Source organism: Pristiophorus japonicus, chromosome 12, assembly GCF_044704955.1.
Source record: "Pristiophorus japonicus isolate sPriJap1 chromosome 12, sPriJap1.hap1, whole genome shotgun sequence".
Classification (NCBI taxonomy): domain Eukaryota; kingdom Metazoa; phylum Chordata; class Chondrichthyes; family Pristiophoridae; genus Pristiophorus; species Pristiophorus japonicus.
Genome location: NC_091988.1, coordinates 70,626,120 through 70,653,960, shown reverse-complemented (window position 1 = coordinate 70,653,960; position 27,841 = coordinate 70,626,120). Strand labels below are relative to the sequence as shown.

At 50.5% G+C, this 27,841-nt stretch overlaps 1 protein-coding gene across 2 annotated transcripts in view; it reads right to left on the bottom strand.

Moving 5' to 3' along the window:
* The window catches only part of LOC139277325 (netrin-4-like), a 51,675-nt gene extending 24,396 nt beyond the window's left edge, over positions 1–27,279 (bottom strand). For both annotated transcript variants that reach the window (XM_070895643.1, XM_070895642.1), the window contains exons 1-8: positions 26,778–27,279; positions 21,210–21,751; positions 15,169–15,444; positions 11,862–11,988; positions 11,203–11,391; positions 6,511–6,724; positions 5,959–6,092; positions 4,110–4,178 (exon numbers count right to left, since the gene is read on the bottom strand). In XM_070895643.1, coding sequence (XP_070751744.1) covers positions 4,110–4,178; positions 5,959–6,092; positions 6,511–6,724; positions 11,203–11,391; positions 11,862–11,988; positions 15,169–15,444; positions 21,210–21,751; positions 26,778–26,847 — 1,621 coding nt within the window. In that variant the 5' untranslated portion in view covers positions 26,848–27,279. The remainder of the gene's footprint in view (positions 1–4,109; positions 4,179–5,958; positions 6,093–6,510; positions 6,725–11,202; positions 11,392–11,861; positions 11,989–15,168; positions 15,445–21,209; positions 21,752–26,777) is intronic.
* Positions 27,280–27,841: the final 562 nt, after the last annotated feature.

The following is a 27,841-nucleotide window of genomic DNA, read 5'->3' as shown; positions in this document are numbered from 1 at the left end:
GCCCATCGTATCCGCGCCGGCCGACCAAGAGCTATCCAGCCTAATCCCACTTTCCAGCTCTTGGTCCGTGGCCCTGTAGGTTACGGCACTTCAAGTGCACATCCAAGTACTTTTTAAATGTGGTGAGGGTTTCTGCCTCTACCACCCTTTCAGGCAGTGAGTTCCAGACCCCCACCACCCTCTGGGTGAAGAAATCTCCCCTCATATCTCCTCTAAACCTCCCCCCCAATTACTTTAAATCTATGCCTCCTGGTTGTTGACCTCTCTGCCTAAACAAAACAGGTCCTTCAGATCCACTCTATCCTGGCCCTTCATAATTTTATACATCTCAATCAGATCTCCCCTCAGCCTCGTTTGTTCCAAAGAAAACAGACCCAGCATCTCCAATCTTTCCTCATAGCCAAAATTCTCCAGTCCAGGCAACATTCTTGTAAATCTCCTCTGCACCCTTTCCAATGCAATCGCATCTTTCCTGTAATATGGTGACCAGAACTGCATGCAGCACTCCAGCTGCGGCCTAACTAATATTGTATACAGTTATAGCATATCCTCCCTGCTCTTGTATTCTATGCCTTGGCTAATAAAGGCAATTATCTCATAAGCCTTCTTAACCACCTTATCTACCTGTCCTGCCACCTTCAGGGATGTGGACCTGCACTGCAAGATCCTTTTGTTCCTCTACACTTCTCAGTGTTCTATCATTTAATGTGTATTCCCTTGTCTTATTAGACCTCCCTAAATGCATTACCTCACACTTATCTGGATTGAATTCCATTTGCCACTGTTCCACCCACCTGACCAGTTCATTGATATCTTCCTGCAGTCCACAGCTTTCTTCTTCATTATCAACCACACAACCGATTTTTGTATTGTCTGCAAACTTCTTAATCATATCCCCAACATTTAAAGTCCAAGTCATTGATATATACCACAAAAAGCAAGGGACCCAGCACTGAGCCCTGCGGAAGCCCACTGGATACAGCCTTCCGGTCACAAAAATACCCATCAACCATTACCCTTCGCTTCCTGCCTCCAAACCAATTTTGGATCTTTGCCCTGGATCCCATAGGCTATTACTTTCGTGACCAGTCTGCCATGTGGGACATTATCAAAAGCTTTACTAAAGTCCATATTCACTACATCATACGCACTGCCCTCATTGACCCTCCTGGTTACCTCCTCAAAAAATGTAATCAAGTTAGTCAGACACAACCTTCCCTTAACAAATCCATGCTGACTGTCCTCGATTAATCCATGTATTTCCAAATGAAGATTTATCTTGTCCCTCAAGATTTATTTCAATAATTTTCCCACCACCGAGGTTAGGCTGACTAGTCTATAATTACTCGGTCTATCACTTTCTCCCTTTTTAAACAAAGGTACCACATTAGCAGTCCTCCAGTCCTCTGGCATCACACCTGTAGCCAGAGAGGACTGGAAAATGATGATCAGAGCCTCTGCTATTTCCTCTTTTGTTACTCTTAGCAGCCTGGGATACATTTCATCCTGGCCTGGGGAATTATCCACTTTCAAAGCTGATAAACCCCTTAATACTTTCTCTCTCACTATGTTTATTGCATCTAATATTTCACACTCCTCCTCCCTCATTGCAAAGTCTGCATCGCCCCCTCTCTTGTGTTCAAAGTATTCATTAAGAATCATACCCACATCTTCTGCCTCCACACACAGATTTCCTTTGTGGTCTCTGATAGGCCCCACACTTTCTGTAGTTAACCTTTTGCTCTTAATGTATTTATAAAACATCTTTGGATTTTCCCTGATTTTACTTGTCAACATTCTTTCATGCTCTCTTTGCTTTCCTGATATCTTTTAATTGCACCCCTGCACTTCTTATACTCCTCTAGAGTTTCTGCAGTATCGAGTTCTCGGTATCGGTTATAAGCTTCCATTTTTTTTCTTTTATCTTGACAATCAGGGGGCTCTAGGTTTGTTAGCCCCACCCTTTTTTTTTAAAAAAGGGAACACATTTGCCCTGTACCCTCATGATCTCCTCCTTGAATATCTCCCACTGCTCTGACACTGATTTACCATCAAGTAACCATTTCCAGTCCACTTTGGCCAAATCCCATCTCAGCTCAGCAAAATTGGCTTTGCCCCAATTGAGAGACTTTGAACAATATTGTTTTAAATCGGTCTTCACAGTAGAAGACACTAAAAGCATCCAAAACATTGATAATCAAGGGGTTATTGTGGGGGGGGGGACTTAAAACAATCACTATCACTAGAGAAAAAGTACAGGTACTAAGCAAATTAAGGGAACTAAAGGTGGACAAGTCCTCTGGACCTGATGACCTGCATCCGAGGGTCTTAAAAGAAGTGGCTGCAGATAGTGGATGCACTGGGTGTAATCTACCAACATTGCCTGGATTCTGGAGAGGTCCCAGTGGATTGGAAAATGTAACACCACTATTTAAGAAAGGAGAGAGACAGAAAGCTGGAAACTATAGACCAGTTAGCCTAACATCTGTTGTTGGGAAAATGCTGGAGTGGATTATTAAGGAAGTAGTATCAGGAGATTTAGAAAATCATAATGCAGTCAAGCAAAGTCAGCATGGCTATGAAAGGGAAATCATGTTTGACAAATTTGCTGGAGTTCTTTGAGGATGTAACAAGCAGGGTGGATAAGGGGGAACCAGTGGATGTGGTGTATTTGGATTTCCAGAAGGCATTCGATAAAGTGCCACATAAAAGGTTACTGCACAAGATAAGAGCTCACAGGGTTGGGGTTAATATATTAGCATGGATAGAAGATTGGCTAACTAACAGAAAACAGAGAGTCGGGATAAATGGGTCATTTTCAGATTGGCAAACAGTAACTAGTGGGGTGCCATAGGGATTGGTGCTGGGTCCTCAAATATTTACAATCTATATTAATGACTTGGATGAAGGGACCGAGTGTAATGTAGCCAAGTTTGCTGATGATACAAAGATGGGTGGGAGAGCAAATTGTGAGGAGGACACAAAAAATCTGCATAGTAATATAGACAGACTAAGTGAGTGGGCAAACATTTGGCAGATGGAGTATAATGTGGGAAAATGTGAGGTTATTCACTTTGGTAGAAAAAATAAAAAAGCTAATTATTATTTAAATGGGGAGTGATAACAAAATGCTGCAGTACAGAGGGACCTGGGGGTTCTTGTGCATGAAACACAAAAAGTTAGTATGCAAGTACAGCGAGTAATCAGGAAGGCAATTGGAATGTTGGCCTTTATTGCAAGGGGGATAGAGTATCAGAATAAGGGGTTGCCCATTTAAGATGGAAATGAGGGAGAATTTCTTCTCTCAGAGGGTCGTGAATCTTTGGAATTCACTACCCCAGAGAGCTGTGGAGGCTGGGTCATTGAATAATTTTAAGGTGGAGATAGACAGATTTTTGAAGGATAAAGGAGTCAAGCGATTTGGGGATAGGACGGGAAAGTGGAAAGTGGAATTGAGGCCAAGATCTTATTGAATGGGGGAGCAGGCTCGACGGGTCGTATGGCCGACTCCTGCTCCTATTTCCTAAGTTCTTATGAAAGAGCAGGGGGAGTGGGACTAATTGGACAGCTCTTTCAAAGAGCCGGCACAAGCATGACGGGCTGAATGGCCTCCTTCTGTGCTGTAAGATTCTATCGACATAATTCCGTACTGCCCAATTTAAGGGCGGTACCACTGGTGAGACGGGTCTTCCTGCACCAGACAGACGTCTCGCCCCGTGAGCTACATTGGGCTTACTGCCCCCGACAGGAACAGGAGTGTAGAGTCTCGGGCTGCAGATCCTGTCAGGGGAGAGTCCGGGGTGCAAAGGGATGCAAATTTTGGCAGGAAGACAGGGCCTCCCCTTTCCATTACTGGTAGGAGTGGGCGTTACTGGTTAGTGCCGGCGCTAAACTCCCATGGAATTTTGCAGGAGTCGGTAGCGGCACAGCGCACAGGCGAAAAGTCATTTGCGCCTGAATTTTTCCTCCCGTGACATCGACAGGTTAATAACAGCCTGCGATACCAATATTAAGTTGCTATGGTATTTGAAGAGGGCGGGGTGGGGGGGGGCGGGAATTGACTGTATCCTCTCGGTATCCGGATGGCGACAGGTTTGAGAGTGTCTTACCGTACGCGTACTTCATCCGACATAAATGGGCGGCATCGGCCAGCACCGTCTTCTTGCAGACACACTTCTCTAGTGTGAGAGGCAAGGCGGGATCAACAGGTTATATAAAAAACACAGAAAGAATGCTCCAGTTAATATCACAAATATACAGCACACACACTTACACACAGACAGACAGACAGACAGACAGACACACACAGAAGCGAATGCCAACATGAAGCGATGCCCAGCTGTGCTGACCCAGTCAGGTACAGTGAGAAGCCCCTGTCCATGTCCTGCACTTGGTGATTGTTTCGGACGATGCGAGAGATCGAGAGGAGGTTTGTTCTGGCAGCATCTCTCCTCTCCCTGCTCTCATTAACCTCTGTTTGCACCAATTGTTCCTCCATGTGTTAACAGACGCTCAAACTACGATTGATAAGCCTCTGCTCACCAGGGCTATTTTTATTTTTATGGCAATGTTTAATCTCCGGGGTCCTTTTTAAAAAAAAAATCATTCTGGGGATGTGGGCGTTGCTGGCAAGCCTGGCATTTATTGCCCATCCCGAGTTGCCCAGAATGACTGTCTCAGTCGGTCACCTCAGCGGGCAGGTAAGACTCAACCAGGTTAGTGTGGGGACTGGAGTCACCTGTAGACCCAGACCAGGTAAGGACAGCAGATTTCCTTCCCTAAAGAGACATCAGTGCTATAGTCTCATTGATAGAGAGTGATCGCTGTGATTGGTCAACAACTCCATTATTGTTGCACCAAGCGATGACCAGGATGGTAACTCCCTGCCGCCCCCCCACACCACCCAGAGATGGCTGCACTCCTCTAATTCTGCCCTCTTGAGCATCCCTGATTATAATCGCTCAACCATTGGTGGCCGGGCCTTCAGCTGCCTGTGTCCCAAGCTCTGGAACTCCCTCCCTAAATCTCTCTGTCTCTCCTCCTTTAAGATGCTCCTTAAAACCGACATCTTTGACCAAATCTGCCGTAATTTCTTATGTGGCTTGGTGTCAAATTTATCTGTTTTGTCTTATAACACTGCTGTGAAGACCCTTGGGACGTTTCACTACTTTAAAGGCACTATATAAATACAAGTTGTTGTTGTTGGTCTTTTATCGTCCAGCGATTCCTCTGTTCCCAATGAACCTGTTGGGATTTTTAAGACAATCCCACAGCTTGCAAGGTCACTTTTACTGACACCAGCTTTTTATTTCATGCCTTGGTGGGATTTGAACTCACGTTCTCTGGATTATTGGCATTAGTAAATTATCAGCCATTGCCTTTTACATACAATGTACCGCACAGAAACAGAACCAGCCTCCCCCGACCCCTCTTCATCTCACCCCATCACCATATCCTCCTATTCCTTTCTCCCTCATGTATTTATCCAGCTTCCCCTTAAACGCATCTCTGCTATTCACCTCAACCCCTCCTTGTGGCAGCGAGTTCCACATTCTCACCACTCTCTGGGTAAAGAAGTTTCTCCTGAATTCCTGACTGGATTTATTAGTGACTGCCTTATATTGATGGCCCCTAGTTCTGGTCTTCCCACAAGTGGCAACATCTTCTCTAAATCGACCCTATCAAACACTTTAATAATTTTAAAGATCTCGATTAGATCACCCTTCAGTCTTCTCTTTTCTAGAGAAAATAACCCCAATCTGCTCCATCTTTCCTGATAGTTGTACCCTCTCAGTTCTGGTATCATCCATATAAATATTTTTTTGCATCTTCTCTAGTGCCTCTATATACTTTTTATAATATGGAGACCAGAACTGTGTGCAGTGCTCCAAATGTGATCTAACCAAGGTGTTATTCTTGTTGAAATCACCTCCCATTTTCCTCCTATCTGCAACCTACCTGAATGTCGAAGTGCTGAGAATCCTTGCTCATCTTCCCAGCTCCATCCCTCCCCACTCTCATTGGTTGCAATGTGAATCAGTTCGGGAATTCGTCCACCAATGGGAATATTGTAAAGTTGTTCATTTTCAAAACTGAAAAATACAAAGACGGAAGCAACATCTCTAGGATAAATAAAAACTGGAAGAGTCAGCGAATGGATTAGGTATTGCAAGGAAATGATTTGTGGTTGGGAGTTTTGTACCCATCAAAGTGTGGCACATTAGTGCTGGAGAACAGGACATATTCTTATTATAGGTACCCAGTGTACCATCAAACATTCCCAGGGCAGGTACAGCACAGGTTAGATACAGAGTAAAGCTCCCTCTACACTGTCCCATCAAACACTCCCAGGGCAGGTACAGCACGGGTTAGATACAGAGTAAAGCTCCCTCTACACTGTCCCATCAAACACTCCCAGGGCAGGTACAGCACGGGTTAGAACTTCCCCCCCAGTGAAGTGTCACCATCTTCTGGTGAGGAGGGGAGACAGTGGAATTGAGTTATACTCACTCGCCCAGACATTGGCCGGTTTGGGCATCGCAGGCTCTCGCACAGTCACAAGGTTTGCAGCCAGTTTCTCCAAAGCCCCAGTACCCCATCAGGCAGTCCGTGCAGTGTGGGCCGGATACTCCAGGCCAGCAGTAGCAGAATCCACTCTTCGGGTTACACTTCCAACTTCTGTTAAAGGTCGAGTTCATCGAACCAACAGGGTGGCAAGAGCAAGCTGAGGGCAAAGGTCAAAGCTGCAAATGACAACGTGCTCACCAATCACAGCTCCTCGCCCCAAACCACCAATCACAGCTCCCCGCCACAAATCACCAATCACAGCTCCCCACCACAAACCACCAATCACAGCTCCCCACCACAAACCACCACTCACAGCTCCCTGCCACAAACCACCAATCACAGCTTCCCTCCTCACCCCAAACCACCAATCACAGCTCTCCTTCTTTCTCCAAACCACCAATCACAGTTCCAAGCTCCAAATCACCAATCACAGCTCCCCTCCCCAAACCACCAATCACAGCTTCTCGCCCCAAATCACCAATCACAGCTCCTCGTCCCAAACCACCAATCACAGCTCCCCTCCCTTCTCCAAACCACCATAGAATCATAGAAATTTACAGCACAGAAGGAGGCCATTTCGGCCCAACATGTCCGTGCCGGCCGACAAAGATCTACTCAGCCTAATCCCACTTTCTCGCTCTCGGTCCGTAGCTCTGTAGGTTACGGCATTTTAAGTGCACATCCAAGTACTTTTTAAATGTGGTGAGGGTTTCTGCCTCTACCATCTTTTCAGGCAGTGAGTTCCAGACCCTCACCACCCTCTGGAAGAAAGAAAATCTCCTTAAATTCCCTCTAAACCTCCTACCAATTACTTTAAATCTGGTTGTTGACCCCTCTGCGAAGGAAAATAAATCCTTCCCTCACCACACTCTCTCGCCCCTCATAATTGTGTACACCTTAATAAGGTCTTCTCTGTTCCAAAGAAAACAAATCCAGCCTATCTAATCTTTCCTCATAGCTAAAGTTCTCCAGTCCAGTTAACATCATAAATCTCCTCTGCACCCTTTCCAGTGCAATCACATCTTTCCTATAATGTGGTGACCAGAGCTGCAGGCAGTACTCCAGCTGTGGCCTAACTAATGTTTTATACAGTTCAAGCATAACCTCCGTGCTCTTGTATTCCATGCCTCAACTAATAAAGGCAAGTATTCCATATGCCTTCTTAACCACCTTATCTACCTGGCCTGCTTCCTTCAGAGGTCACTCCAAGGTCCCACTGTTCCTCCACACTTCTCAGTATCCTACCATTTAATGTGAATTCCCTTGCCTGGTTAGCCCTCCCAAAATGCATTACCTCACACTTCTCCGGGTTAAATTCCATTTGCCACTGTCCTGCCCACCTGACCAGTTGATATCTTCCTGCAGTCTACAGCTTTCTTCTTCATTATCAACCAAACGGCCAATTTTTGCATCATCTGCAAACTTTAATAATACCCCCAACATTCAAAATCATTGATATAAACCACAAAAAGCAAGGGACCCAGCACTGAGCCCTGCGGAACCCCACTGGATACAGCCTTCCAGTCACAAAAACACCATCAACCATTGCTCTTTGCTTCCTGCCTCCGAGCCAATTTTGGATCCAACTTGCCACTTTGCCTTGGAACTTTCGTGACCAGTCTGCCATATCGGACCTTATTGAAAGCTTTACTAAAATCCGTATACACTACATCATACGCACTGCTCTCATCGAACATCTTTGTTACCTCCTCAAAAAATTCAACGTTAGTCAGACTGACCTTCCCTTAACAAATCTATGCTGGATTTGGATATGCACTTATACCTCCAAGGCTATGGAGCAAGAGCTGGAAAGTGGGATCAGGCCTCACAGGGAACACTGCACTATCACAGGGGCAGTACTGAGGGAGCACTGCACTATCACAGGGGCAGTACTGAGGGAGCACTGCACTATCACAAGGGCAGTACTGAGGGAGCGCTGCACTGTCACAGGGGCAGTACTGAGGGAGCACCGCACTGTCACAGGGGCAGTACTGAGGGAGCGCCGCACTGTCACAGGGGCAGTACTGAGGGAGCGCTGCACTGTCACAGGGGCAGTACTGAGGGAGCACTGCACTGTCACAGGGGCAGTACTGAGGGAGCACTGCACTATCACAGGGGCAGTACTGAGGGAGCACTGCACTATCATAGGGGCAGTACTGAGGGAGCGCTGCACTGTCGGAGGGGCAGTACTGAGGGAGCGCTGCACTATCACAGGGGCAGTACTGAAGGAACGCTGCACTGTCGGAGGGGCAGTACTGAGGGAGCGCTGCACTGTCGGAGGGACATAGAAACATAGAAAATAGGTGCACGAGTAGGCCATTCGGCCCTTCTAGCCTGCACCGCCATTCAATGAGTTCATGGCTGAACATTCAACTTCAGTACCCCATTCCTGCTTTCTCGCCATACCCCTTGATCCCCCTAGTAGTAAGGACCTCATCTAACTCCTTTTTGAATATATTTTGTGAATTGGCCTCAACAACTTTCTGTGGTAGAGAATTCCACAGGTTCACCACTCTCTGGGTGAAGAAGTTCCTCCGCATCTCGGTCCTAAATGGCTTACCCCTTATCCTTAGACTGTGACCTCTGGTTCTGGACTTCCCCAACATTGGGAACATTCTTCCTGCATCTAACCTGTCTAACCCCGTCAGAATTTTAAATGTTTCTATGAGGTCCCCTCTCATTATTCTGAACTCCAGTGAATACAGGCCCAGTTGATCCAGTCTTTCTTGATAGGTCAGTCCCGCCATCCCGGGAATCAGTCTGGTGAACCTTCGCTGCACTCCCTCAATAGCAAGAATGTCCTTCCTCAGGTTAGGAGACCAAAACTGTACACAATACTCCAGGTGTGGCCTCACCAATGCCCTGTACAACTGTAGCAACACCTCCCTGCCCCTGTACTCAAATCCCCTTGCTATGAAGGCCAACATGCCATTTGCTTTCTTAACCGCCTGCTGTACCTGCATGCCAACCTTCAATGACTGATGTACCACAACACCCAGGTCTCTTTGCACCTCCCCTTTTCCTAATCTGTCACCATTCAGATAATAGTCTGTCTCTCTGTTTTTACCACCAAAGTGGATAACCTCACATTTATCCACATTATACTTCATCTGCCATGCATTTGCCCACTCACCTAACCTATCCAAGTCGCTCTGCAGCCTCACAGCATCCTCCTCGCAGCTCACACTGCCACCCAGCTTAGTGTCATCCGCAAATTTGGAGATACTACATTTAATCCCCTCGTCTAAATCATTAATGTACAGTGTAAACAGCTGGGGCCCCAGCACAGAACCTTGCGGTACTGAGGGAGCGCCGCACTGTCGGATGTGTCGTCTTTCAGATGAGATGTTAATCCAAATGTCCAGTCTGCCTTCTCAGATGGAATTAAAGATCACAGGGCACTATTTTGAAGAAGAGCAGAGGAGTTCTCCAGTGTCCTGGCCAATATGTATCCCTCAACCAACATCACTAAAACAGATTATCTGGTTATTATCACAGGGCTGTTTGAGGGAGCTTGCTGCGCGCAAATTGGCTGCCGCATTTCCTACATTACAACAGTGACTACAGTCCAAAGTTCCTCAGTACTGCACTGAGAGTATCGGCCTAGATTTTGTGTTCAAATCTCGAGTGGGGACTCGAACCCATGACCTTCTGCCTCAGAGGCAAGAGAGAGAGAGAGAGAGAGAGAGTGCTACCTGTAATGTATTTGCTTTGTGGACTCTTTGCTTAAGAATTCTGAGCGAATTGCTATTAAGAACTAGTTGGTTTATTATCAAAGGTTTAACAATCACACTATACATTACCAGCCCATCCACTAGACTCACAACCACCTGCCCTAGCGTGGATGACCGAGACCCAACTGGCTGGGGTTTTATTGAGTCTTGTGACTGGCTAAACCACTCACAATGTAACAGCTCCACAACTATTTTAAATAGAACATAAAGCCGAGTGCCCTCCTATTAAAGGGACACTAGGACAGCCAAATTAAGAAATAAAACTTTAAAGTGAACTTAAACCAATCAAATTAAAATTTGGCTGCCGGGGATGATAATGCACTCCAGTTCCTCCGGCGCATCAGGAAGGCCACGAACGTACCGGTGGACACCGCGTGCTCCATCTCCAGGGACACTCTGGCTCAAACGTAACCGCTGAAGAGAGGCAAGCAGTCGGGCTGAATGATCCCCTCGACCGCCCGCTACCTGGACCAATTAATGGCCACCTTGGCCAGGCCCAGGAGCAGCCCTACGAGGAGGCCCTCCGACCTGCCCGCTTCCTCCCGCACAGGGTGCCCAAAGATCAGGAGTGTGGAACCAGAATTTGAGGAGCAGTGGCTTCAAATAATGGAACATGGCTGCAACCTCGCACACTCCACATAAACATGGAACGCCGACTCTTCCAGGCCGCAGAAATTGCAGGTGGCCTGGGAGCCCGTGAACTGACTTAAAAACGTATTGCACGGGACTGCCCCATGCAACACCCTCCAGGCCAAATCCCCAATAAATAAAGGGAGGACTCCACTGGGACAACAGCTCTACAAAACTGTGAGCATGCTCACAGAAGCAGACCTTACAGTGACCACCGAGCCTTGGCTGACCACGGACCGAGCATTGACCAGGTCTTTGGATGAGTACTCACGTTTGCAGACGTCCAGTGCCGATAGCGGCTTCTTGCGGTCTCTGTAGTAGCCGGGTTGGCACCGCTGGCAGCGACGTCCCTCCGTGCGGTGCCGGCAGGAGTGGCAGATTCCTCCGCTGCGCCTGCCTAATGCCAACCAGGTGTTGGCGTCAAAGTGGCAGCTCAGAGCATGGCCGTGGCAGTGGCATCCTGTCGGTGGAGGAACGCAGTCTCGTTACCCACCAACCTTTCCCATTTAGGAACCTTCCCCAGTCTTCTCCGCCCCAACTCGTCCCCAGGGATCTGAGCTACGGTGCCACGAGCAGCGGCTACCAGCCTGGTCTCCAGCCCAAGGCATGACATGAGACAACACGGCAAGGCAATTCCAATCGTAACCTCACCTGACGGGCAACGTGCCCTTTGAGCCAGGGGTCACTGAAAACGTTCATGAACCTAGGGGTTAGATACAGAGTAAAGCTCCCTCTACCCTGTCCCATCAAACACTCCCAGGGCAGGTACAGCACAGGTTAGATACAGAGTAATGCTCCCTCTACACGGTTCCAATCTGCTTGTGACCTCTCAGATTATCTGATTGCTGGGCTCAGTTGGCCTCGAGGATTCATTCATCCTGGAGAATTGAGGCTTCATATTAATTGTGAAACAAAATGAAGGCCCCTTACTTTCACATTGATTCGGTGCCCCTGTATTTCCGTCCCCTGGCTGCCAGGGCTGGTCATTGTAGAGGGGCGCGCACCTTTCACAGTGGTCTCCCGCTGTGTTATGCCTGCAGACGCACTTCCCATGGACCTAAACAACAAGAACAGGTAAGCTGCCTGGACCCCAAGGGGAGGAGACATGTTGTTCCATCAAAGCTTTTGGTTACTACATAGGTCACATTATACTCCATCTGCCAAATTTTTTCCCACTCACTTAGCCTGTCTATATCCCACTGCAGATATTTTGTGTCCTAGTCACAAATTGCTTTCCCACCCATCTTTGTATCATCAGCAAACTTGGCTACATTACACTCGATCCCTTCATCCAAGTCATTAATATAGATTGTAAATAGTTGAGGACCCAGCACTGATCCCTGCAGCACCTCTCTAGTCACTGTTTGCCAACCGGAAAATGACCCATTTATCCCGACTCTCTGTTTTCTGTTCATGCTGATATATTACCTGTACCCCCAAACCTGAAAGCTTTTATCTTGTGCAATAACCTTTTGTGTGGTACCTTATCGAATGCCTTCTGGAAATCCAAATACACCACACCCACTGGTTCCCCCTTATCCATCCTGCTCGCTACATCCTCAAAGAACACCAGCAAATTTGTCAAACATGATTTCCCTTTCATAAAAGCATGCTGACTCTGCTTGATTGAATTATGCTTTTTCAAATGTCCCACTACTACTTCTTTAATAATGGACTCCAGCATTTTCCCAACGACAGATGTTAGGCTAACTGGTCTATAGTTTCCTGCTTTCTGTCTGCCTCCTTATTTAAATAGGGGTGTTACATTTGCGGTTTTCCGATCCGCTGGGACCTCCCCAAAATCCAGGGAATTTTGGTAAATTACAACTAATGCATCTACTATCTCTGCAGCCACTTCTTTTAAGACCCTAGGATGCATACATCACACCTGGGTGTAAGTAAGCAGGGAGCACGACTCGTAAATCTCACACCTGGTCACGGCATCACACATCACACTGTCAGGCGCAGAGTCTGAGCACATTCATCTTCATCAGCTGGAAGGTCCGGATTAGATGCAGCCACCAGGTGCAGACTGACCACCACTGCAAGTCTTGCCTGGGACCGAGAGCAGAATGGGGCCAAGAATGATCAGTATGTGGGTGTGCGGGAGCTCGAGGAAACCTTCACCTCTTCAAAAGGGCCCAAGGTGGAGCTCAGCTCATTACCAGGTGAGGCGGAGCATGCTTTTAAACTGAGGCCCCCTCACATCCTCTTCCCCACAATCCCTCATCCCCCCACAATCCCTCCCCCCCCACCTCATTTGGGAAATGCGCCAGCTCATTTGTGCACAGCAAGCTCCCACAAACAGCAATGTGATAATGACCAGATAATCTGTTTTTTAGTGATGTTGGTTGAGGGATAAATATTGGCTCAGGACACCGGGGAGAACTCCCTCGCTTTTCTTCAAAATGGTGCCATGGGATCTTTCAAATCCACCGTCTCACATTGATTGTGGAGGACGACAGCTGGGACCACATATGGATGCAGTTCGACAGGAATTAGCGAGGGATTTTTGCTTAGACAGCTCGATTCTGCCCCACCATGCTTGGTATTTGAAATATTTAAACCCATTCTCCCTCCCACTGGGCTATTTAAAGTGAGTATTTCTCAGACTATTTATGAATGTACCCAATTTTCTTACAATTACATTTTTTCTGACCATAGTTCAAGCTCAGCTGTTAGAAGCTCCTGAATGATTTCCCATTCTAGTTGTGACTGTTCAGTGCTTGGTAATGTTGGTCTCAAACCTCTCGCTTGGCTTGTTTCTAACCGTGCCCGTTGACCCCCCCAACATTAGCTTCACTTTTAGATATTACGGGCCCAAATTTGGCCCTCCGGTTTTTTCCGCACACCTCCGAGCCCCCCCGCCGACTTTTTACCCCAGAAGCAGCGCTGAAAAAACTCCCTGCGATCATGGCCGATTCTCGGGCCATCTGTGGAGCTGGCGTGGCGTACAATGAAGAGAGGAGGGTGGAGCTAGGTCCTGCCGCTGAAAACAGTGCCGGGACCTCTGCACATGCGCGCTAGAGTCTGTGCACATGTGCAGTAGCTCCTGACAGGCCGTTTCTGCAAACGTGCGCTGCAGGCTGTGTGGGAGGGGCCGAAGCCGAACGGGCTCCCTCATCGGCGGCCCATTGCGATCCCTAAGGTAGGACTTCTATTTTTTCATTTGTTATTTACTGATTGATTTTGGTGCTTTAGGTGCAGGGTTCCTTCTACTTTTACATGTTATTTATTGATTGCTTATTACTTTTTGTGCTTTGTTTGGTGCCCTCTTTTGAAAAAAAAACTGACCTAACAAAAAACCTAACTAACTCACTTACACTGGCGCAAATTAAATGGCCATGTTTGCAGCTAAAAAGATACACCAGAAAAATCAAATTACTCATGGGGAAATTTGGGTCCTACAAGTGGGAGAAAATCTCAAAAAAGGAAGACTGAAGAAACTGGGGTTGTTCTCCTTGGAGCGTTGAAGGTTAAGATGAGATTTAATAGAGGTGTTCAAAATCACGAGAAATTTTGATTGGGTAGATAAGGAGAAACTGTTTCCAGTGGCGGGAGGGTCGGTAACCAGAGGACACAGATTGAAGGTAATTGGCAAAAGAACCAGAGGGGGAGATGATGAAACATGTTTTTACGCAACGAGTTGTTGTGATCCGAAACACACTGCCTGAAAGGGCGGTGGGAGCAGATTCAATAGTAACTTTCAAAAGGGAACTGGATAAATACTTGAAGGGGAAAATTTGCAAGGCCATGGGAAAAGAGCAGGGGGATTGGGACTGATTCAACTCATTATGCATCTGGCAGTGTGGAGAGGAAAGAGAGAAATAAATAAACAAACAGATATTGGCCAGGACACTGGGGAAAACTCCCCTGCACTTCTTCAAAATAGTACCAGGAGATCTTTTACATCCACCCGATAGAGCAGGTTTAATGTCTCATCTGAAAGACTGCACCTCCGACAGTGCGGCGCTCCCTCAGCACTGCCCCTCCGACAGTGCGGCGCTCCCTCAGCACTGCCCCTCCGACAGTGCCGAACTGGGAATGTCGACCTGGAGTTTTTGTGCTCGAGTCGCTGGAGTGGGACTCGAACCCACGACGATCTGACCCAGAGGCGCGAGAGAGAGAGAGAGAGAGAGAGAGAGAGAAAGAGACAGATAGAGTGCTTCCTACTGAGCCACGGCCGACACCAACACATTGTACATTGAGATAATGTTTGGGGCTTGTCTCCACTCACCATGGTCTCCGTGCCCTGGCCCCATGGCTCGGGCCTGTCCAATGGCTGACAGACCTCGGCGTGTCCGTTGCAGTAACAGCTACCCTGGACAATCAGGTCGTAGACTGCGTAATGGGCATACCTCGGGGGCTTCTCTGGGGGTTCCAGATGCTGGCACGGGCACTCCTGCTGCTTTAGCAACCGGAGCCGCAGGTTGGTGAGTTTCAGGATGTCCTGAGCCGCCGCACTGTACGGGTTTTCAATCCTGTTGGTTGGGGACATGGCGCGGAATATCACCTGCAACAGAGTGTAAAGAATCATCGAACGGCACAGCAAAGAAGGAGGCTGTTCGGCCCATCATATCCATGCCCGCTCTCTGGTAGGGCTATCCAATTAGTCCCACTCCTCCTCCTCCTCCTCTCTCCCTATAGCCCTGCCAAATTTCATTTCCAGGTATAAATCCTTCCCAGGCTGTGAACAGAGGGAGATAAAACACAGAGACAGAGTCAGTCAGTCAAATTTCAGAAACAGAAACAGGAAGATGGAAGATCAGGTCCAGCAAAGTTTGCGAGAAGAGCAAATTGTAGGAACATAGGAGCAGGAGTCGGCCCCTCGAGCCTGCTCCACCATTCAATAAGATCATGGCTGATCTTTTACATCAACTCCACTTTCCTGCCCAATGCCCACATCCCTTGATTGCCTTAGTGCCCAAAAATCCATCGATTGCAGCCTTGAATAACCCCATAGACCTGCCTTTGGCCCAAATCCCTTAATACCTTTGGTTAACAAAAACCTAGCAATCTCAGATTTAAAATTAACAATTGACCCGGCATCAATTGCCATTTGCGGAAGAGAGTTCCAAACTTCTACCGCCCTTTGTGTAGAAGTGCTTTCTAATTTCACTCCTGAAAGATCTGGCTCTAATTTTTAGACTATGCCCCCCAGTCCTAAAATCTCCAACCAGCAGAAATAGTTTCTCTCTATCCACCCTATCTGTTCCCCTTAATATCCTGAAAACTTTGATCAGATCACCCCTTAACCTTCTAAGTTCCAGGTATTTAACACTAGTTTCAGGAGGACATAGCTGGGAGTTATTCTGTCTAAATCAAGTAATGCAACACACACATTGTGAGATACTAACCCAGCGACAATGAAGTAATGGTGACATATGTCCAAGCCAGGATATGGAAGGTGCTATGGGAGGTGATGATGCTACATTGAGCAGAGTGGAAGGAATCCCAACCCGACTGACAATGCTAACCCTCTGTATCCCATCAAATAGTCTACCAAACATCAGCTCCTCAATTACCAGCAGTGGCGTGCTGCACTGTGGCTCTGCCTCGTTCAACTATTTAAAAAAATTCATTCATGGGATGTGGGCATCGCTGCCAAGACCGGCATTTATTGCCCATCCCTAATTGCCCTTGAGAAGGTGGTGGTGATGAGCCGCCTTCTCGAGCTTCTGCAGTCCGTGTGGTGAAGGTGCTCCCACAGTGCTGACTTGTAACAGTTTGGAACAGCTGAGCTGGGCCATTTCAGAGGGCAGTGAAGAGTCAGCCACATTGTTGTGGGTCTGGAGTCACGTATAGGTCAGACCGGGTAAGGGAGACAGATTTCCTTCCCTAAAGGACATTGGTGAACCAGATGGGATTTTACAACAATCCGGTAGTTTCATGGTCACCATCACTGATATCAGCTTTTTTTTTTTAAATCCAGATTTATTTAATTAACTGAATTTAAATTCTCCTGCTGCTGTAGTAACTACTGAACTGACCAGTCACCCAGGGAATAGAATTTGTGGCAGGAACTGAAGATAATTGCTTCGGTCTTCCCAATATTTAACTGGAGGCAAAATAATATTGGTTCCTGATCAGGGAATCCTGACAATGGAATCATCTCCCAATCCAGGATTAACACAATGCAATTGTCTCCAAATCAAGCAATCTGGGGTATCTGGACTGAACCAGGTTGTGATCTGGGATCACCAGGCTGAACCGGATGGTGATCTGGGATATCCGGACTGAACCGGATGGTGATCTGGGATATCCGGACTGAACAAGGTTGTGATCTGGGATCACCAGGCTGAACCGGATGGTGATCTGGGATATCCGGACTGAACAAGGTTGTGATCTGGGATCACCAGGCTGAACTGGATGGTGATCTGGGATATCCGGACTGAACCGGATGGTGATCTGGGATATCCGGACTGAACCGGATGGTGATCTGGGATATCCGGACTGAACAAGGTTGTGATCTGGGATCACCAGGCTGAACCGGATGGTGATCTGGGATCACCAGGCTGAACCAGCTTGTGATCTGAGATCAGCTCCAAAGAGCTGCAGCGATTAAGCAGCTTGTTCACTGGCTTCAAATTAAATTCTCCTCAAGAAGATTTCACTCTCTTTCACGTGGAGTTGTACTTTTCACTTAACTGTTTCTCTCCAGCTCTCTTGATAACAAAATATTTACTTTACCCCCTTGAACAGTTTGTATCGGAGAATCAGCACAGACGGAATCTGATCGAAAGGTTCTAGCAACCCCCACCCCATGTACCCCCCTCTCCCCGCACCCCACTTCACCCCTCCCCCTTCACCCCTCCCCCATCCGTGCTTATGTTCCATCCCCCTCCCTGTTCCCATCCCGTCCCTTCCTGGAATACTCGTACAAAACAAGCTTGCGTGAGAGAGCCCGTGTTTGGACCACTCGTCTTCCCGAGGAAGGCTAAAATAACACTGGAGCAATTTATTGAAAGGCGTTACACTTCCAGGGAGTAACTGGCTCGGTTCTGACATGATGTCCATTAATGGACACTTTCTTGTTTATTCCCAGTTTCCACATGGTATCTGTCCACTACTCTCTCAGCACTTGCCGTTCCTCTGTTCAACATTCGAAAGGACTCGAGGGGTGGCGGGGAGGCGCGCATATACATCAAGGAGTCCCAACCACTGATTCAGTCAGTTAATGCACCACACAGGAACAGGAGGAGGCCCATTCAGCCCCTCGAGCCTGTTACACAGGAACAGGCGGAGGCCCATTCAGCCCCTCGAGCCTGTTACACAGGAACAGGAGGAGCCCATTCAGCCCCTCGAGCCTGTTACACAGGAACAGGAGGAGGCCCATTCAGCCCCTCAAGCCTGTTACACAGGAACAGGAGGAGGCCCATTCAGCCCCTCAAGCCTGTTACACAGGAACAGGAGGAGCCCATTCAGCCCCTCGAGCCTGTTACACAGGAACAGAAGGAGGGCCATTCAGCCCCTCGAGCCTGTTACACAGGAACAGAAGGAGGGCCATTCAGCCCCTCGAGCCTGTTACACAGGAACAGGAGGAGGCCCATTCAGCCCCTCGAGCCTGTTACACAGGAACAGGAGGAGGCCCATTCAGCCCCTTGAGCCTGTTCCCAAATCCAAATAGATCATGGCTGATCCTTACCTCAACTCCTTTTATCAAGCCTTTGCTCCATATCCCTTGATACCCTTATCCTACAAAAATCTAGCGTTCTCAGTCTTCACATTTCTAATTGACCCCCAGCATCCACATTTTTTTTTGGGGGAGGGGGGGAAAAAGAGAGTTCCAGATTCCCAGCACCCTTTGTGTGAAGAAGTGCTTCCTGACATCACCCCTGAACAGCCTGGCTCTAATTTTAAGGTTCTGTCCCCTTGTTCTGGACTCTCCCCACCAGAGGAAATAGTTTCTCTCTATCTACCCGATCGAATTCCTCATACACCTCGATCCGATCACCCCCGACAAGGGAGCACAAGCCAATTCTGTGGAACATGCCCTCGTATATTAACCGTTTAAGCCCAGGCACAATTCTGCTCAATGCACCTCGCCCAAGGCCAATGCATCCTTCCTGGGGCTCGCTGCCCAGAACTCAACGCAATGGTGATTCTTCCCATCAGGAACCGCCACCTTCAGGAGAGCACAGGGAATATTCCACAGATAAAGGGCTGGATTTTTGGCTTTTAGGATTTCGGGGCGTTAATGGCGATGGGGTGGTCCTGATTGTGCCTGGAAACAGTCTGCGCCTCAGTCAGCAAAATTGGGCAGCTGGGCCCGGAGTGTGGGCCGGACGCTGAGGGAGGTGTTGTACACCTCTCATGGGATACTAGGCCGGCTTAGCATAGGAAAATCCCAAGCTAAAGAGCCGGCCTGGGAGAGTCTGAGAGGGACCTCGGGGGAAAACAAAACTGGAAAAAACCCACCAAAAACATTCCCAATACATAGCCCACGCCACCACAACAGAAATCACAAAAAAAACACTCTCACTGCGGCCGCTACAGGTTGGACCACCCGCTTTCACAGGCGGTCCCAGCACGGCGCTCTATGGAGCGCTGCGGGTCAGGCAGAAGACAAAAATCGAGCCGCTGTCACAACCAGGGCCGTTGGAAGTTGGCTGGCCACCCAGAAGAGCTCACTGCCGCCTTTGCCACTCCTCCTGGACAAAAACAGAGGGGGCAACAAACCAATAATCCAGCCCTCGATAGGGTATTGCTCCACCCGATATCCGCCCTGCGCCCGATCCTGATCACAGAGATTCCCGCTAACAAAGTGACGATGCCCCACCATGTTCAAACAGCCTGTGCTCCAGATGTGAGCTCACAGGATCCTGTTGTTCTGGTACCATTGTGCTCTTCCCCTTGGGGACCCATGGGAAGCAGAGGGAGGATTCTTTCCATGGCCATGACTACCTTCATACTGGCCGATGGGAGGGGAGGTGGGTGTTAGTCCTCTTTGGGGGTTGGGAGTGAGGGAAGGGGTTTATGGGCTCCCACAACCCATATGATGAGGGGAGAGGGGATGCCCACACACGCCCACCGGTCCACGAGGATCCCTTTGGGTGTCAACCCGGCATTTCGAGCCGAAGCTCTGGCCTCACTGGTCAGGTCTGTCTGGAATGGAGTTGGTACCCACGACCTGCTCCGGCTGGCACTGGCCAGGATGGTCCGGAGTGGGGTTCCTACCTGCGACCTGCTGACTCCGAGGCGGGAATGCCGACCAATGGCTCTCTCTAACACACACAGGTGAGGGATGGCCATTGGCGAAGTACTGGGGCAGGGTCAGTGCCTGTGACGTCGGTGTCTTCAACAGACAAGAGGCTAGATAGCAACAAACAAAAAACAAAATTGCACCTTTCACGATCTTGGGAAGTCGCAAAGCGCTTTACAGCCATCGAGTTACTTTTTGAAATGTTGCAATGCAGGAAACACAGCAGGCAATTTGCGCACAGCAAGCTCCCACAAACAGCAATGTGATAATGACCAGATAATCTGGTTTTGTGATGTTGGTTGCAGGATAAATATTGGGCCCCAGGGCACTAGGGAGAACTCCCCTGCTCTTCTTCAAATAGTGGCCATGGGATCTTTTACACCCACCTGAAAGGGCAGATGGGGCCTCGGTTTAACGTCTCATCCGAAAGGCGGCATCTCCGACAATGCAGCTCGCCCTCAGTACTGCCCCTCCGACAGTGCGGCGCTCCCTCAGTACCGCCCCTCCGACAATGCAGCTCTCCCTCAGTACTGCCCCTCCGACAGTGCAGCGCTCCCTCAGTACTGCCCCTCCGACAGTGCAGTGCTCCCTCAGTACTGCCCCTCCGACAGTGCGGCGCTCCCTCAGTACCGCCCCTCCGACAATGCAGCTCTCCCTCAGTACTGCCCCTCCGACAATGCAGCGCTCCCTCAGTACTGCCCCTCCGACAATGCAGCGCTCCCTCAGTACCGCCCCTCCGACAGTGCAGTGCTCCCTCAGTACCGCCCCTCCGACAATGCAGCTCTCCCTCAGTACTGCCCCTCCGACAATGCAGTGCTCCCTCAGTACTGCCCCTCCGACAATGCAGCGCTCCCTCAGTACTGCCCCTCCGACAGTGCAGTGCTCCCTCAGTACTGCCCCTCCAACAGTACGGCGCTCCCTCAGTACTGCCCCTCCAACAGTGGGACTCGAACCCACGACCTTCTGACTCAGAGGCGATAGAGGGAGAGAGACAGAGTGTTACCCACTGAGCCACGGCCGACATTGAACCAAGAAACGGCGGTGAGGCTCGGTGGTCAGCTTTGATAAACTCTTACCTCACCCTTGGAACAGGGCTGTGGATCGGAGTATCTGGAGGTGCAGAGAGAGCTCTCCCACGAGCTGTCGTCGACCATCCCAAACATCTCCATGCAATTCCTGGCGAAGTACTTGTAGGGCCTCCAGGTGAGGCCATGGTCCTGGGACCGCTCCAGCAACATGGCCGCCGGCCTGGGTGACTTGAAGACCAGAATGACGTGCGTCAGGTAGAACTCTGTCTCCAGGTCCAGCCGGATCTCCTCACGGGTCGCCTCTCCCGCCGACTGCCACCAGCTGCCACGCCGCCGGAAGGAGCCGCCTACCATGTCCGAGGCCGGGTGGGAGTGCTCCAATTGGTGGGAATTGCATTTCGAGCACCGGGAGTGTCCGCAGGCCGAGCCAGGCTGCCCGCCATCCTCGCCGCCCGGGAAGGAGCAGTATAGCTCCGTGCCGTTGTCGCCGCAAGTGGTGAGTGTTCGCACCCTCCGCCCGGTCGCCAGGTTACCGACAGAGGGATTGCAAGGCTGGCCATCGCAACGAGAGCCTGCCGATGGCCCCCTGCCTGACAGCGGGAGAAAGGAGGGAGAGTTACTGACAAACACCAATCCGTTATGTGACAGGGTCTATCCAACCGTCCAACACGCGCACACACCCCGCACAGCACAGGAATGGAATGTCCTTCCCATATCTGGGAGACTTTTCCAGGAATAGAAGAACATAAAAAAATCAGAGCAGGAGTCAGCCATCCTGCCCCTTGAGCCTGCTCCGCCATTCAATGAGATCATGGCTGATCTTAGACTTCAACTCCACTTTTCTGCACTATCCCCATATCCCTTGATACCCCTAATATCCAAAAATCTACCGCTCTCTGTCCCCCTGACCCTTCTCCCATTCTCTCTGCACCCTGACCCCTCGCCCCTCCTCTCCATCCCCCTGACCCCTCACCGCTGCACTCTGCCCCCTGCACTGGGGGCGCGGGGAGGGGGGGGGGGGGGGGGAGACTGACACTTGGGGGGGGGGGGGGAAGAGACTGATACTCGGGGGGGAGGGGAAAGAGACTGACACGGGTGGGGGGGGGTGGAGGAAGAGACTGCAACTGTGGGGGGGGGGGGGAAGAGACTGGACTGACACTGGGGGAGAGGGAAGGAAGAGACTGACACTGGTGGGGGGGGGGGAAGACTGACACGGGGGGGGGGGAAAGAGACTGACACTGGGGGGGGGGGAAGAGACTGACACTGGGGGGGGGGGAAGAGACTGACACTGGGGGGGGGGGAAGAGACTGACACTGGGGGGGGGGGGAAGAGACTGATACTCGGGGGGGAGGGGAAAGAGACTGCAACTGTGGGGGGGGGGGGAAGAGACTGGACTGACACTGGGGGAGAGGGAAGGAAGAGACTGACACTGGTGGGGGGGGGGAAGACTGACACTGGGGGGGGGGGGGAAGAGACTGACACTGGGGGGGGGGGGGAAGAGACTGACACTGGGGGGGGGGAAGAGACTGACACTGGGGGGGGGGAAGAGACTGACACTGGGGGGGGGGGAAGAGACTGACACTGGGGGGGGGGGAAGAGACTGACACTGGGGGGGGGGGAAGAGACTGACACTGGGGGGGGGGGAAGAGACTGACACTGGGGGGGGGGGGAAGAGACTGACACTGGGGGGGGGGGAAGAGACTGACACTGGGGGGGGGGGAAGAGACTGACACTGGGGGGGGGGAAGAGACTGACACTGGGGGGGGGAAGAGACTGACACTGGGGGGGGGGAAGAGACTGACACTGGGGGGGGGAAGAGACTGACACTGGGGGGGGGAAGAGATTGACACTGGGGGGGGGGGGAAGAGACTGACACTGGGGGGGGGAAAGAGACTGACACTGGGGGGGGGGAAGAGACTGACACTGGGGGGGGGGGAAGAGACTGACACTGGGGGGGGGGGAAGAGACTGACACTGGGGGGGGGGGAAGAGACTGACACTGGGGGGGGGGAAGAGACTGACACTGGGGGGGGGGAAGAGACTGACACTGGGGGGGGGGGAAGAGACTGACACTGGGGGGGGGGGGAAGAGACTGACACTGGGGGGGGGGGGGAAAGAGACTGACACTGGGGGGGGAAGAGACTGACACTGGGGGGGGGAAGAGACTGACACTGGGGGGGGGAAGAGACTGACACTGGGGGGGGGAAGAGACTGACACTGGGGGGGGGAAGAGACTGACACTGGGGGGGGGAAGAGACTGACACTGGGGGGGGGGAGAGACTGACACTGGGGGGGGGGAAAGAGACTGACACTGGGGGGGGGGAAAGAGACTGACACTGGGGGGGATGGGGGAAGAGACTGACACTGGGGGGGGGGAAGAGACTGACACTGGGGGGGAGGGGGGAAGAGACTGACACTGGGGGGGGGGGAAAGACTGACACTGGGGGGGGGGGAAGAGACTGACACTGGGGGGGGGGAAGAGACTGACACTGGGGGGGGGGGAAGAGACTGACACTGGGGGGGGGGGAAGAGACTGACACTGGGGGGGGGGGGAAGAGACTGACACTGGGGGGGGGGGAAGAGACTGACACTGGGGGGGGGGGGAAAGAGACTGACACTGGGGGGGGGGGAAAGAGACTGACACTGGGGGGGGGGAAGAGACTGACACTGGGGGGGGGAAGAGACTGACACTGGGGGGGGGGGGAAGAGACTGACACTGGGGGGGGGGGAAGAGACTGACACTGGGGGGGGGGGGAAGAGACTGACACTGGGGGGGGGGGGAAGAGACTGACACTGGGGGGGGGGGGAAGAGACTGACACTGGGGGGGGGGGGAAGAGACTGACACTGGGGGGGGGGGGAAGAGACTGACACTGGGGGGGGGGGAAGAGACTGACACTGGGGGGGGGGGAAGAGACTGACACTGGGGGGGGGGGAAGAGACTGACACTGGGGGGGGGAAGAGACTGACACTGGGGGGGGGGGAAAGAGACTGACACTGGGGGGGGGGGAAGAGACTGACACTGGGGGGGGAAGAGACTGACACTGGGGGGGGGGGAAAGAGACTGACACTGGGGGGGGGGGAAAGAGACTGACACTGGGGGGGGGAAGAGACTGACACTGGGGGGGGGGGGAAGAGACTGACACTGGGGGGGGGAAGAGACTGACACTGGGGGGGGGGGAAAGAGACTGACACTGGGGGGGGGGGAAAGAGACTGACACTGGGGGGGGGAAGAGACTGACACTGGGGGGGGGGGGAAGAGACTGACACTGGGGGGGGGGGGAAGAGACTGACACTGGGGGGGGGGAAAGAGACTGACACTGGGGGGGGGGGAAAGAGACTGACACTGGGGGGGGGGGGAAGAGACTGACACTGGGGGGGGGGAAGAGACTGACACTGGGGGGGGGAAGAGACTGACACTGGGGGGGGGGGGAAAGAGACTGACACTGGGGGGGGGGGAAAGAGACTGACACTGGGGGGGGGAAGAGACTGACACTGGGGGGGGGGAAGAGACTGACACTGGGGGGGGGAAGAGACTGACACTGGGGGGGGGAGAGACTGACACTGGGGGGGGGGGGGAGACTGACACTGGGGGGGGGGGAGAGACTGACACTGGGGGGGGGGGAGAGACTGACACTGGGGGGGGGGGAGAGACTGACACTGGGGGGGGGGGAGAGACTGACACTGGGGGGGGGGGAGAGACTGACACTGGGGGGGGGGAGAGACTGACACTGGGGGGGAGGGGGGGAGAGACTGACACTGGGGGGGAGGGGGGGAGAGACTGACACTGGGGGGGAGGGGGGGAGAGACTGACACTGGGGGGGAGGGGGGGAGAGACTGACACTGGCGGGGGGGGGGGAAGAGACTGACACTGGGGGGGGGGGAAGAGACTGACACTGGGGGGGGGGGAAGAGACTGACACTGGGGGGGGAGGGGAAGAGACTGACACTGGGGGGGGAGGGGAAGAGACTGACACTGGGGGGGGAGGGGAAAGAGACTGACACTGGGGTGGGGGGGGAAGAGACTGACACTGGGGTGCGGGAAGAGACTGACACTGGGGGGGGGGGAAAGAGACTGACACTGGGGGGGGGGGGGAAAGAGACTGACACTTGGGGGGGGGGGGGAAAGAGACTGACACTGGGGGGGGGGGGGGAGGGGAAAGAGACTGCACTGGGTGCCGGGAGAGCGGGTGGGAGTGGGGAGGTCAGAGGGAAGTTCCGAATCTTCTTCATCTTGGGTGCAGCGCTGGGACTGAACCCGATTCTCTCCAGGCTCATTATTCAGGAGAAACTGGGACACAAAGCCCAGGGTGTTTAACCCAGCCCCAGGACACACAGCCGAAAGCAGCATCTCAACCACCCCTGCAATTATCATAATACATTATAATAAATAACATTCTAATAAAATTATGAAAACAACAAATATAATCATTTTGTAATATAATAAATAATATAGAATATAATTAATATAATGTTATATTATAATAATAATTATCTTACTATAATATAATTAATAATCATTTCATTGCAATATTATTACTATAATATTTTTAATTATATAACAAACAATATAATGAATATACTAATTTTATTATAACTTTACTAAGATTAAATATAATTAATTTAATAATTTTATTATATTATAAATCTTATAATCCATAATATACTATACAAAATAGAAATTATTACGGAAATATATCATGCATATATTTAGAAAATATGATTACCTTTATATCTCTAGAACACAGAAGTATACGAATATAAGCGAAACATGTCTTTATATATAAAATACAGGATGTGGGGATTAAATAAAGGACGTTAGTTTATACGCAGTGTAATTAGAAGTGTATGTGTAAATAATGCAATCCATAGAGTGATATTTACTGACAGTCAGTAAATCTGATGCCTATAGATAGACAACAGATTTTTGCAGAGATGTAGATTGCCAATATAAAAGTCTGTTATTCAGATTCTGCTTTGTTTGAGAAAGGTGCAAGTGTTTATTGTCCAGAGATGATGTTTGCATCATGATTTACACAGGGGTGGGTTCGGGCTGGGTTACTCGTTTTATCAGGACTCTAGGACCCAGGGGGTTCAGACAAGAGGCGGAAAAACAAATTCGAGAAAATAAATAAACAGCACAATAAACAACACGCGTGAGAAATAAAGTGAAACACAGGGACTTTCTAGTTAAAAAAAAATCAAAGTTAAGGGAAAACAAAAGACATTTAAAATAAATGTTAAATGGCCCCGCGAGTGTCACAGATGGACAGGGTGACAGGGCAGCCTGGGCTACACACACAAAGAATCCACATTCATTATAGATACAGAGTTAGACAGAACTGGAGGAGAGGTGGGAATGCACATTGTAACGGGACGGGTAATTGGGAATCAGCTTGACAGACAGATTAGATATAGAGGCACACAGATAGACATTGATCGAGGCAGACAGACACACAGAGACAGACACAGAGACAGACATAGATATAGAGACAGACACAGATAGAGACAGACAGACAGACACAGATAGAGACAGAGACAGACAGAAAGACAGACAGATAGAGGCAGACACACAGACATAGATGAGACTGGAACAGGATGGTTCCTGACTCTCCCTTACCTGCTGCCCCTCGCCTGCCGCCGATGCATGCTGCCAGGATCAGGAGGAAAGTGACAGCTTCAATGTGCATGACAGCTCGGTGGGTGCTGTCCCCTAGAACCCGGCCAGTCCCGCACCCTGCCGCCCGCTCTCTCCCCCCTCTCTCTCTAACCCTCCAGCCTCGCCTGCTTGCATTCTCGATTTATGAGGGGCTTTTCTAAAGCAGAACCTCTTTGGGGATTAAAAAAAATACATGCAAACCGCTGCGGACGCGTTCTAACTCAATATAGTAAATACATTTACATTTATAGTTTTTAAAAAATCGATGCAAAAAAAAAAGTCAGATGAGAAAACAAAAATCCATCATTTAATGGCCCATTAAATAAATGTCTCCATTGCTTTGCTACTAAATATCATTAAGTATATTGCTGTAAAATCCTGCTGCAGGCTGAGGTGCTGCTATTCAGGACTAGTTATTCTAGAGCTTTGTTCCAGGGTCCCTCTCTCCCTCTCTATGTGTCACTTTCCGCGATCTGTTGCTATTTAATGAAATTGATACATTTTATCCGGAAGCAGCACGTGGACTAGAGGCCCCGCCCTCTGTGTGTGCTGACATCATTCCCAAAACCACCCAATCACAGGGAAGGGGTTCATTCCCCGCCCCCCCCCCCCCCGACCACCCCACAAACACACACACACACACCTTCAGCTCTTCCCTCCCCTGGATGTACCTGAGGTAATCCTATAGATATCTTCGGGTCTAAGGTGAGGGAAGTCTGTCCATCCCTCACTCATCCCAGCCTAGTGCAGCAAGGGAATGTAGAAAGAAAAGATTTGCATTTCTATAGCGCCTTTCACGACCACTGCATGTCTTAAGGCGCTTTACAGCAAATGAAGTATTTTTGGAGTGTAGTCACTGTTGCAATGTGGGAAATGCGGCAGCCAATTTGCGCACAGCAAGCTCCCACAAACAGCACTATGACAACGACCAAATATGTTTTTTTATGTTGATTGAGGGAGATAAATATTGGTCGGGACACCGGGAATAACTCCCCTGCTATTTTTCGAAATAGTGCCATGGGATC